This window comes from Onychomys torridus, chromosome 19 (assembly GCF_903995425.1).
Source record: "Onychomys torridus chromosome 19, mOncTor1.1, whole genome shotgun sequence".
In the NCBI taxonomy this organism is placed as follows: Eukaryota; Metazoa; Chordata; class Mammalia; order Rodentia; family Cricetidae; genus Onychomys; species Onychomys torridus.
The window spans coordinates 47,793,571-47,807,181 of record NC_050461.1 but is presented as its reverse complement, the minus strand read 5'-3'; the positions used below and the strand labels follow the sequence as shown (position 1 = coordinate 47,807,181).

The 13,611-nt window shown below is 44.6% G+C and overlaps 1 protein-coding gene across 1 annotated transcript in view; it reads right to left on the bottom strand.

Annotated features, from left to right (window-relative positions):
- Window positions 1–5,634: 5,634 nt before the first annotated feature.
- Ccdc170 (coiled-coil domain containing 170) overlaps window positions 5,635–13,611 on the bottom strand; it is a 78,429-nt gene continuing 70,452 nt past the window's right edge. The window contains exons 10-11 of the mRNA XM_036168699.1: window positions 8,613–8,849; window positions 5,635–6,058 (exon numbers count right to left, since the gene is read on the bottom strand). Coding sequence (XP_036024592.1) covers window positions 5,858–6,058; window positions 8,613–8,849 — 438 coding nt within the window. The 3' untranslated portion in view covers window positions 5,635–5,857. The remainder of the gene's footprint in view (window positions 6,059–8,612; window positions 8,850–13,611) is intronic.

Here is a 13,611-nt window from a genome sequence, read left to right as displayed (position 1 = left end):
TTCTGAGTGAAATCGGGGGATATTATCCCCTGAGAATGAAGAAGGAAAAAATGGATAAAGGCAGTGAGGAAACGAATATTTTCAATAGTTGTTTCAGAAAATGGCAGTGAGATCCAACCAGGAAAACAGTGTAGAATGACCGGCTGGCACAGGCGGCTCTGTGGAGATCAAGGGCTGTGGATTTGGGATGCCACTTAACTTCGATTTTATGTGATTTTCTCCAGCCTCATTCAGTGGGGCAGATAAATCAGCAGAAACACTGGTAGCTGGGATTAACTCCAAGCTGAAGGCAGAAGAGCAAAGGGATAAGAAGTCAAAGGATAAGAAAGAGAATGGCTGGAGAAATGAACCATAAGATCCAGGCTGGCTGCAGATGGAGTGAAGATTGACAGGGCCAGGAGGAAATGGAGTACCAGGAAACTCAACCGTAAAGATCTGCTATTCCAGAGTGCGGGGTGAAGGGCTAGGGTCAGGTGGTGCTCATTTGAATGTTCCCATCAGTGAGGGCGCTCTGGATTTATATTCATGAATATCGGGCCTTCCACTGAGCATGGTCAACCTACCAGGGACCACATGCCAAGAAAATTGACTGTCCCCTTCCTACCAGTTATCAACTGTCAATAACTCCTTAGCGAGGGATGAGACATCATGCTCCACTCCCATTTCCATGGAGCGGATTTTGTCTGACTTGGGCTTGTGTACACTGTCTCAACTTCTGTGGGTTGATATGTGCAACTGCCCTGTTCTGTCTAGAAAACATTATTTCCTCATAGTCATCCTGATGTTGGAGGGTTTTGCTCTTTTTTTGGGGGGGGGGGGGCGCCACCCAGCTCCCAAATAAATCACACACACAAAGGCTTTTTTTTTTTTTTTGGTTTTTCAAGACAGGGTTTCTCTGTGTAGCTTTGCACCTTTCCTGGAACTCGCTTTGGAGACCAGGCTGATCTCAAACTCACAGAGATCCCTCTGGCTCTGACTCCCGAATGCTGGGATTAAAGGCGTGCGCCACCACCGCCCGGCGCTTATTCTTAATTATGAATGCCCAGCTTTAGCTTGGCTTAGTTTCTAGCCAGCTTCCCTATCTTAAATTATCCCATCTACTTTTTGCCTCTGGGCTTTTCCCATTCTCTTACTTCTGTAAATCTTACTCTTACTCTATGGCTTGCTGTGTAGCTGGGTAGCTGGCCCCTGGCGTCCTCCTCTTCTCTGGCTCCTCAATCTTAGATCCCATCCAGTTTTCTCCTTCTATATATACTCTCTGCCTGCCAGCCCCGCCTATCCTTTCTCCTGCTTTGGTATTGACCAGTTCTTTATTAAACCACTAGGTGTTTTACACAGGCACAGTAACACAGCTTCACAGAGTTAAACAAATGCAACATGAACAAAAATAACACACCTTAAAATACTCTACTACATCACCCACTGCTTCCAGCTCTGAGAATCTATCCACAACCTCTTCTACAATGATCCCTGAGCCTTGGGAGAAGGGCATGTGATACTGGTACACCATTAAGGCCTGAGCACTCCACAGTCTCATTCTCTGCACTTGAACTAATTTGGGTTCTCTCTCTTAATCTCCATCTACTGCAAAAAGAAGCTTTCATGATAAGGGTTGAGAGATGCACTAATCTATAATGATAAGTCATGGCCATTTATCAGGGCAATAGTAGGAGCTTCTCCCCTGGAGCTTAGAAAGATGAGAGAGGGCTCTGAGGGAAAGGGGGCAATGTGTTGTAAGAGGGGAGAGAGCTGAATATGTTTAAATATGGTGGGAATAAGCTATGAATGGTGGTGAGGATGCAAACATTTGAAATAGAACCAATCCGCTGGTGGGAATGGGTTGCTAAGGATGTGAGTGCCCTGACAGGCAGTGAAATTAAGCTAAACTAGGAAAAGGGAAGAAGACGCATGTGTGTATACACACAAAAAGTGTTACTAGGATGTGGTAGCCAGGGTGTTTCCTGATATCGGTGCCACACAGGGTTTTCTTCTTGCAAAGTGGTCCTTAAATCCAATCAGAAAGTGCTTGGTTATTCCCATGGCATTGACGTCACTCTTGCACCGGTGGGCATGTCTTGACAGACTGGTCATGATTGTTGCTCACAGGGTTCACAGTTGGATAAGATGGATTACTTTTCTCCTCTGGTTGCATGCATAGCACCTTCCAGAACTATGAAACCTAGCCAATAGGGATGAAGGGTCAAGTTGAGTACCAGCTTGATTTTGCCATGTCCTCTGACTCATGTATGTGGTGTCTTCAGCAATAGGATCTTACCATCAAGTTCTGGAGAGTAACCAAGAGCATTGGTGATAGCCTATGATATTTTGGGGGTCTATCAGGCCTCACTGGCAAGCAACTCCAGAAGAGGTAGCCCATTCCTAACACTGGTCTTTTTATTTGCTAATCTCTGGTATCTAGTAGGGACATTGTTGCCCCATTATAAGGTTAACTCCATTTAAACACTACCATACAAACTGGAAGAAGCCTTCCAGGTTAAAGGTTAGCTACCATAAAACGTTACCCCAATAAACTTAGAATGCTTCTTTTGCATGCTGTTATCGTGGCTCAGTATCACAGATGTCCCTAGCAGCCCTTCAGCCCATCACCACCTGGTCTAGATCACTGGCCACTCCTCCTCAGAAGTCTGGAAGAATAGATTGGAAATTTAGATGGATCCATGGGAACAGTTTTTTGTGAGATATTTTCTGAAAAATATTTAGATGTCTCAGTGACCAGAACAATAACCTCAATATCAATTCCCCACGAGTATATTTGTTAGACTAGTTAGTAATAAATATTTTAAGACCTTATCTAAAAGTCACATTAATCTAACGCATTTTATTGGACAATATAAAATATGCATGGATATTATAGAAAAACAAAAGTTAGCCCAGAAATGTGACGCTAACCTGCCAACTCTGGAATGCATGCACAAAGGGGAGACAAGCAGACAACCAGCATTTTTAAGAGAAGGACACAGCTTTACTAACACATATTCAGTTTGTCCAAATAGCAAACAGTTATTGTGTACATGAACTATCTGTAGGCACAGGATTTATTTATGCTTATCCCATCTGTCCTTTCCACTTAATGTCTCTAGGGTATATATTCAAACATACTGAATTATTAATATATAGATCAAGAGTTGTTATTTACACACTTGCACCATTTATTTTGGATAAACTAATTGTAATTTCACATGATAAAGTATAGTTATAACCAATATGGGTTATGTTTGGTCTCTTATATGACCCCCTGACATGGAATTAATGACCAATCAAAGGGAAAATAACACACTTATCACTTTAGACAGATAAAAGTCTGGCCTGAGGAGTAACTGCTTGAGCTAAAGCCAACCTAATATGGTTATTTGTTTTGTTTAGGGTTGCAGAAGGATCGCCTAGCTGGACAGTCAGCCATTGGTTGCCTGCTAGCTTGGTTTGAGATAGGGTTTCACTCTGTAGACCAGGCTGGCCTGCACTCACTATGTGGCCCAGAGTGGCTTCAAACTTAGGTCAATCTTTTTGGCCCAGCTCCTGGGGGCTGAGATTACAGGTGTGCATCATGCATCTTAAAAGTTCTTATTAATAAAATCAAATCTGGAGCCAGGTATTGGGGTGAATGCTGGAAGATCAGAGAAGCAGAACAAGCCACAGCTACCTCACCTCGCCAGTTCCTCAACTGATCCTGTTCCCTCAGACTGGAAGCCTCTGAGTCCTCATCCAGAATGAATCTCAGCTGAACTGTTGCTCAAAAGCCTAAAAGTTTAACCAGCTCTAGTTCTTGGTCCTCAGCCTTATATACCTTTCTACTTTCTGCCAACGCTTCCTAGGATTAAAGGCTCACTTCCTGGGATTAAAGGCGTGAGTCACCATACCTGGCTGTTTCCAGTGTGGCTTTTGATCCAGATGGATCTCTGCCTCCAGAAGGCTAGGATTAAAGGTGTGAGTGCCACCATTTTCTAGCCTCTGTATCTAGTGGCTGTTCGGTTCTCTGACCCCAGATAAGTGTATTAGGGTGCACAAAATTTTGGGGAACACAATACTACCACACATGTGTATGCCACTGGGCATGAGGGAAGCAGTGTAACTTATAAAACAATTGGATGAGCCATTTACTCAGTTGTGTATGCTCTTTTCCCCATTCAAATCCACATCTAGTCTCATTCCCAGCTTTACAACTGGTCAATAGGTATCCATAAGCCCTTGTTGTTTTGAATCAGCTTATGCCCTGTTTGTGACTCAGTCTTAACATTTAGCTGCATACTTCTCATTTTCCTCAATGTTGTGAGGCATTAAGGTTTTTTTGTTGTTGTTGTTGTTGGTTTGTTTATTTTAATGAGGCACATAAAGATACAAGATGAGGCTGGAGAGACGGCTCTGTGGGTAAGAATGCTATATGCAAGCATGAGGACCTGAGTTCGGATCCCAGCTGGATCTGCCAAAGGCTGGGTGTGATTGTGCAGGTGCTTATAACTCTTCCTGGAGAGACAGGAGGATGGCGGATGGTGCAGCTCGGCAACTGCCAGCCTATCTCCAGGTTCAATGAGAGACTACCCTAAGGAAATAAAAACTGAGGTCGGCTCCGTTCAGACTTTCAAAACCACCATTCATAACCTGGGAGCAGTAGTGAAAGCAGCCATGTTTCCTACCAGCCCTCAGACCTATGTGATAGTTATTCAAATGAGTATCTGTCACTTTCAGACTTCTCTCCTGATTGTAGCGTTGTCTCCCTTCCCTTATGCCACCAATTCCCATCAGTATCAAAAATGGAGCAGAATCTGAGACCGCAAAGTACTAGACGCATAGCCTCTGCTTTGTCCATCCTGGCTCCCACACTAGCCACGTAGAACCCTAGGTTAGTACAACTGTCTCCAGGCCGTGGAAAGCACGTAATGAGTACATTAAGACTTCACCATGTTACCCTGATTCTTGATTACATTGTATGCATGGATTGGAATGTCACTCAGAAATCTATAAACAGGTACAATTATTATGTGTCAAATTGTATGTATATAGATTAGGGGCAGGAATTTTTATGGGACTGGAGAAATGATTCAGGTTGTTGAGAGCACTTGCTACTCTTGCAGAGGACCTGAGTTCAGTTCCCAGCACCCACATCAAGTGCTTTACAACTACCTGTAACTCTAGTACCAAAGGATATGATTCCATCTTACAGTCTCTGCTGGAACCTACACACACACACACACACACACATACACACACACACACACACACACACACACACAAACTAAAATAATTTTAAACAATATTTTTCAGAACACTTCTGCACATGGTTATCTTAAGATGTAAAGTCATCAGTAACACTCCAGATCAGAAGGTCTGCCATTCTAAACTCTGTGCTCAGATGTCCCAGCCTAGGCACAAACCCAGGGGATTCCTGTGGGTCTCAATGCACAACGCTAAAGAAGTAATAGGTGGTCTTCAGTACTGAATATTAACTAGGACTGGCACATTTTAACATTTATTTAGCGTGTGTGTGTGTGTGTGTGTGTGTGTGTGTGTGTGTGTGTGTGTGAACATGTATAACAGAGATTGTATGGGGGGCAGAGGACAACTTGCAAGGGTCAATTGTCTCCTTCTACCATGTGGGTCCCAGGGATTGAACTCAGGTTGTCGGGCTTCGTAGCAAATGCTTTCACCTGCTGAGCCATTGCTCTGGCCTAGGGATGGCACTTTGGGGAACCTTTTTTTCCCCATGATATATTCTCACCATGTCACCAAAGTCTATAATCGTCACACACTGGCCAAATTTCAAAACTACGAGGAACTGTTGAGCTGCACCACTTGAGAATTGTCCCCCATCTCTCCGTTCCTCTCTCCAGGAGGCAAGCGATCAATGCAGAAGATCTAAGTGGCATGGTGAGCAGTTCTCTGGCTCAGCAGTCATGTCTTTGAGGCAGGCACAAGTAACGAAGTGAGGGTGGTGGGAGTGAATCAGCCTTTCCAGACATTTGATGATCTCATAGTCAGGAAGAGCCAGAGAGGTCAAGTTCAAGCCCAGCATCTGGGAAATCACTTCCCTGAAGTCCACCAGCTGCAGATATCAAGCAGAGACACATTAGCTGGGAAAGAAAAAACGCTTCACTGTTGCCAGGTCAAACGCGACAACCACAGCAAAAGCAGGAAACCCAGATTTGCATGAGGTAGGCAAATGACCCACCCTAGCCTCAGTTCTCTGAATTCTGCATAAGGAGACTTGCTTGCTAAGTAACTTCTAAGATCCCTGCAGATTCCCCAGACTTCAGTAGTTTCATAATCTCTTGTGAGTCAAGTGGCTATATGTGTAGCACAAATCTTAAAAGGTCTTATTAATAAAAACAAACCCGGAGCCAGATATTGAGGTGAACGCTGGAAGATCAGAGACACAGAACAAGCCACAGCTATCTCACCTCGATAACTTCTCAGCTGATCTTGTTTCCTCAAACTGGAAGCCTCTGTGTCCTCATCCGAAAGGCTCTCAGCTGAACTGCTGCCAGAAGCCTAAAAGCTTAACAAGGCCTAGTTCCTGGTCCTCAAGCCTTATATAACTTTCTGCTTCCTGCCATCACTTCCTGGGATTAAAGGCGTGAGTCACCATGCCTTGCTGTTTCCAGTGTGGCTTTGAACTCACAAAGATCCAGACAGATCTCTGCCTCCGGAATGCTAGGATTAAAGACGTGTGCTACCACTGCCTAAACCTATGTTTAATATAGTGGCTGTTCTGTTCTCTGACCCCCAGATAAGTTTATTGGGGTGCACAATATACCAACCACACATGTGTGTATTTACTACAGAGTCAAGAACCCCAGGAAACAACCATCCCTGAGACTCTGACCTCACTAAGTCTGTTCTGACATTCTGGACAAGTGAAATGATAACTGAGTACATCCCCTGGGGCCCACAAAGGGCTACACAGATGTTAGTGTGAGCCTGTCCATAAATGATAAGCATTTTGCATTGGGATGTTAACTGATTAATGAATTTCTGCAAGTCAAAGAAAAAGAAGGAGCTGATGGAAACCTGAGGGCTTCTCAGTCCTTCTCAAACTACCTTGCAAAGACTGCTGCCTCCAAGCACAGTTCTAACTCTGAGGTCGCTAGGTGTCCATCAAGAAAGAGGGAAGTAGAAGCCAGGGCAGTGGTTAGAGTGGGCGTCACCTCTCTTCATGTTCTTCTAGGGTCGTTTCTGTGGCCCGAGACTAACACAGGCAAAACAGGGGCATCATCGAGATAAGCCCTCACTAAATACCTTCCATTTCAGAAAAGATAAGATCCAACCTGTAGACGGAGTATCATCAGAACACCATCCCAACATTTATCCCCAACTTCCTTCCCAAGAATGGTCCAGCATGGGAGAGGAGAGCTTTTGACTTGCACACCCCACCCGCAAAGCGTATATTGAGACATACTCCTCAGTGCAATGGTACTGGGAGAAGGGACTTTGTGAGGTAGTTAGGCTTGGATAAGGTCACCAAGGTGGAATCTCCAAAGATAGGATTCGTGCCCTTATCAACGAAGCCAGTTGAGGGTTCGTGAAGACACCATTTATAAGCCTGATACCCAATCTGCTGACGTCTTGACCTTAAATCTCCAGCCTTAGACCTAAGAGAAAGAACTGTCCTGCATATGAGCTGCTCCATTTCCCATGCTTTGTTAAAGCACCTAAATAGAATAAGGCACCAGCCTCGCCTCTCAAATGCAAGAGTTTCTCTCAAACTTCCCCACCCTTTTGAATGAAGCCAAAACTCACAATTCCTGAGATGTTTTCTTCCTGAGAACACTTGCTCTTATGGTTTAGCTCTTCCCAGCTCTGCCTGACACATGAGCCAAAGCAGAATAGGGGGGAAAAAATCCTAGGAACAGAGTCCATTCTCTGCCCTTTCAGCTTCAGAAAGTGACATGCTAGTCAAAGGCAGTAGGGGTCAGACTGCCCGGGACAGAGTTCTTTATGTCTGACCTGATGTGCTCAGGAGATAAAATGCTTCCCCTTGCAGCCAGACAGCCGATGTGTACTTTTTTATGGCCTACATCTGTGCTTGGTCAACCATGAAGTCTGGGTGCCACTGTTTGAGAGTAGAGGCTCTTTCCTGCAACTGATCTCTGTGGGAGATAAAGCTTCCCTATGAGTCCCAAACCCTGCTTAACCATAAATGATGTGCGATGAGGCAATCTCCAGAGGCAATTATCAAATACAATTTAAAGCATCTCATCACCACCAGAAGCTCGGTCCACACTGGCTCTCTATTGCTTTGATAAGCACGTTCATTTCTTTCTTATAGTCTATGCCATGCAAGTATGAATTGTTTTTATTGGCCAAGAAACTCATAGTGATTATTGGCATGCCAAAAGAGAGGCGGGGGAGTGGGTGGAACTGTCGAAATGATATAGAAATCTTTACAAATTGTGTTGGGAGAAATGTATGAATAGTGCTCTCGTTGGCAGCACATAAACTAAAGTTACAATGGCACAGGGGAGCTGAGCGTGGCCCTGCACTGGATGGCATGCCCATTCCCAAAGCCGTCTGTATCGCTAAGTATGTGACTTCTCATGAAGCTTTTAAGCCATCCTGTCATGTCCTGAGGAGGATCCCACCAGCAGATTTTTATCTACCTGCTGTTCTCTCCTCTCAGCTTCTTCCAGAGTCTTCTTCAGGGTCCTCAGCTCACTGGTGATCACCTCTGTCATGGCCCTGGCCCTCTCCTTGTGCTCTCTAGCCTCCTGCTCCGTAGTCTCCAGCTCAGACTTGACCGACAGAAGCTTTTTCTCTGCTTTCTCCTTCACCTTCTCCAGCTTGTCTCGGGCTTTATTTAAATCTTCGATGGCTTTGGTCTGTTCCAAAGTTTTAATCTAAGGAGTCAAGAGGATGAGGATCATTTCCCTTTTTCTTCTTTAGGAGAACTGTATACAATGACAGCTGGGAAGTCAATGGGACTCACTTAATTGTTCTATGAATAAAGAATGGACTTTATCCCAAGCAGCTGCAAAGACCTTGCAGAAGAGCATAAACTGGACAAGCATGACCTCAGTCACTGTAGCTTATGAACGAGAAAGCAGAGTACGCTTATTTTGGGAAGTCAACCCAATAAAATTGCAGACAGCATGATTCTGAAGTGAGATCGCTAAACAAAGCCTGTGAGCAAGTTGGACTCTCTATACTAACCATTGGGTCCCTGTGCCTTGCCAATAAATGACTGCGGTAGAATGCCCACTCTTCTAATGGTGTCACAGGGGAGCCCATCAGCAAGCCTCAGCTCTCCATCAGCAGATATCAGAAGTGTCTCTAGACACCACTAATGAGTGTGAGGCAAAGGCCCAAGCCAGGCCTAGGTTCTCTGCCTGCAGATCAGAATGTAAAGCTCTCAGAAACTGCTCTAACATCTGTCTGCATGCCATCATGCTCCCCCCTCCATGATGATAATGGATTAAGTCTCTGGAACTGTAAGCCAGCCCCCAGTTAAATGCTTCCTTTTATAAGAGTTGTCTCTTCACACAGTAGAATAATAACTAAGATGCCCTCGCAACACACAGAAACAAAGCATTTGGATGTCCCAGTAAAACAGGTGGAGCTTTCTGCCCCTAACACTATATGAGGGCCTAGCTAAGATAAAGCAGACATCAAATCTGCTGGCACCTTGCCCTGGGGCCTTCCAGCCTCTAGAAATCTAAAAGCCACATTTCTGTTGTTTATAAGCCACCCAGCTTGTAGCATATTGTTATGACACTCAAAGACTAAGATACTTATCTAAAAAGAAAAGAGATCAATGGCAGACATGCTTGACCTCACAGCCACTGAACCAGCTCTAGGGTGATATGAAGTCTCTTGGGATTCTGACAGCAGCTTTGAACTCACAGTCCAGAGGGCAAAAGAACACCTTCTACAGCTCTGGAAATAGACAGGAAGTAAAGTGCCAGCCACTGGGGTGAGGGCAGCATACAGAAAGGGGTGAGTGACATGGCTGAGCAGGTTCTTAAGATAGGAAACGTCCAGGTCTGCAGGAGCCAACTTTGGTGATCATTCATGGATCCCATGTTGTTAAAACCATATTTTGAAAGTTATTTCCTGCCAAATCCAGTGTGTCCAACGAGTGTCTCAATGGTAATTCCTGAATGGCTAATTCCATTGAAGTGAGAATGACTTTGTTTTTAAAAAGAAACTTGGGGAAATTATTAAGGGGTAGTGTTTCAAGATGTGTGCAAAGCACTTTCCCATGATTCAGAAGAAATTAAACCTCTCATTCTCTTTTGTAAAATATAGTAATCAGTCAGATGTTACCAATTTATACGAAGGGTAAAAGAATATCCATTATACTATACTTGGCACTTGTTCTATAGAATTGAAGTTTTTCACTGGCCCTAGTGACACAGATCTGCAATGCCAGTTATTTGGGAAACTGAGGCAGGAGAATTGCCAACTTTGATTTATGTCTGGCCTACAGATTGAGTTCAAGGCCAGTGTAGACAACTTAGCAAGATCCTGTCTCAAAACACAAAGGTTTTAAAAGGACTTTGAAAATATCTCAGAGGGGACTGGAGAGATGGCTCAGAGGTTAAGAGTACTGACTGCTCTTCCTGAGGTCCTGAGTTCAATTCCCAGCAACCACATGGTGGCTCACAACCATCTGTAATGAGATCTGGTGCCCTCTTCTGGCATGCAGTCATACATGCTGTATACATAATTAATTAATTAATTAATTAATCTTTTTTTTTAAAAAAAAGAGGGTTGGGGATTTAGCTCAGTGGTAGAGTACTTGCCTAGCAAGCACAAGGCCCTGAGTTCGATCCCCAGATCAAAAGAAAAAAAATCTCAACGGTAGAGCTCTTGATTAACATGCATGAGGCTCTCATTCCAACCTCTAGTGCCACAAAATACACACATACACACATACACACACACACACACACACACACACACACACACACACTACATTTCAAATCAATTTAAAAAGACTTCTTTTCAAAGCCAAAAGATGGGAAGGAATTATATCGATTAAAGATCCCACAAAAAAAGGAATATGTATATTTGTTTATAGATGACCTAAACATATTACTTCAAATATTATATTGTATAGACTATCAAATATTTTTCAAGTTGGGCAAACTTCATGGATTAAACACCTATCACACTTTAAAACAAAATCATCACCCTCCATGGTGGTGACATATGCCTTTAATCCCAGCACTCAGGAGGCAGAGGCAGGTGGATCTCTGTGAGTTCAAGGCCAGCCTGGTCTACAGAGTGAATTCCTAGACATCCAGGGATATGCAGAAAAACCCTGCCTTGAAAAAAACAAAACAAAACAAAAAACAAACAAAAAAAGGCACTGCCCATTAAAACAGAGATTCTTAATATTCATGCTATATCATTACTGCAGAGAAAAGCTGCGCCCAACCACAAAGCTGCCAGGATTGGTACTTTGAGTATGTAACCTTGCATTACTGAAATGGACAGCTTTCTGTTCAGATTGAGGAAACATGGTGAAATGTCTACCAGAGGTGACAGGTCACAGCTTAGAGACAGTCCTAATGAGAAGAAAGAGGAGAGGACTCTGGATAATCAGAGGCCTTTTCACACCCCAGAGGTGTGTGAACTTAGGTCCCAGAACCCTGACTCAGGGCAGCCAGGAATGAAGAGATGGAGAACACATGGACATGCATCTAGATCAAGTGGTCAGGACTCTCAGATGGAGAAGTCACAGCATCCAGGCACTCAGCATGTGTATTACATAGAGTTGAACAGAGAGGTGAGGTTATTGCACACAGCTGAACATGGAAATGGGGTTATTACATACAAATAAACAAGGAACAGAGTTATTATATACCACTGACTAAGGAGGCGTCTGTTCCTAATCTCCGTAGGAGCCGTCTCTGGAAGGAGCAGTCTTCAGGCAATAAACACCCCAGGGAGAAAGCTACAGTGGACATTTTCTTCACTCACTGTCAACATTTGCAGTCAGACACAGAAAGGCTTTGCCATCTCTCTGAGCCTCATCAGGGAAGGCCTTCCTCACCTCTCCCATGGGCTGAGGCATTAGGGTCCTTAGATGGCTGTGTCTATGTCCACCACACACACACACACACTCACTGAGGACTTCACCACTCCTTACACAGAGGACTGCTTGGATTCAAAGGGAGTGCCAAGCCAAGCCACCAGGACAGAGCTGGGAGCCAGCAAGAATGACGGAGACTGAAATCAAACCAACAACAGATTCCTGGGCGTGGGGTGGGACTCAGTTGGTTTCCTAATCCCCTTGAGGGAACTTCTCAGAGCAGCCCAGAGTTCAGCAAGCAACTGGCCTCTAATTTCCCTCCAGCAGGACAGAACTGGCTATAAACAAGATTGATGTATCATCAAGAGTCCAGCTAGGATGGGGAAGGTTCCCAGGGTGCCACTCGTGGTGAACACTGTGTGCTGTCTGCTTCCCAGGAAAGAACTGTGCGATCTGGTGGGCAATTCCCTCTTATACATAAGTGTCAAAGGCCCAGACAGGAAAGGCGATTAAATCTGAACTCTTCCATGTTGGCTGACCCTAGGGTCTAATTCCCCAGCTGCAGTTGTTAAAGACAGTTCACTGAAAACCCCTGACAGGCATCAAGCAGAGTACATGAGTATGCATGAAGTAGGGCTGCAATGTTCTAAAGCAGTGGTTCTCAACCTTCCTCATGCTGCGGCCCTTTAATATAGTTCCTCATGTCGTGGTGACTCCCAACCATAAAGCTACTTTCGTTGCTACTTCCTAACTGTCATTTTGCTACTGTTATGGATCTGGGTCTTCCTATCATCTTAGCATTTGACCCCCTTGGGGGTCGCAACCCACAGGCTGAAGGCCACTGTTCTGGAGTGTCCTGATGGCCAAAACAGATACTATGTCCACAAAGGCACTGCTATGTAGGGGCGACCTTCAACTGTTCAGTCCCTCTCCTCTTCTTGTCCCTAGCAGCCCACACTCTGGAAACTGGCAAAGTATAGTTACCCTCACTGCAAAAAGCAAACAGTCTGCCTTTTCAGGCCCTGTTCACTATGCACAGTGAGAAAAGCAATCCAGGAGATCCGGGCTACTCTAGAACAGAGCTGACTCCAGGGAAGGTGAGTAAGGGCTACACTGACTGGGTGGGAACCACATCCATGTGGAAGGAACATGGGGACCAGCTTCTATATAGTGGATATATGGGAAAAGTCAGAAAAAGAAGCAAGGTTTGCCTCTGGCTGAAGGCTACTGTCTGCTCCTGTGTTTTCTGAGAGACCACAAAGGAGACACTCATGGCTGCTGTGGATGTCTTTCTATATGCTATGAATATGTGTTGTTCTGATTGGTTGGTAAATAAAATGCTGATTGGCCAGGAACCCGACAGGAAATATAGGTGGGATAAGCAGAGAGGAGAATTCTGGGAAGAGGAAGGCTGAGTCAGGACATGCCAGCCCGCCATCCAGGGAGTAGCACATAATGGCACACAGGTAAAGCCACAGAACACGTGGCAACATATAGATTAACAAAAATGGGCTGAGTTTAAGTGTAAGAGCTAGTCAGTAGTTAGCCTGAGCTAATGGCTGAGCAGTTTTAATTAATATAGGCCTCTGTGTGTTTACTTGGGTCTGAGCAGCTGTGGGCTG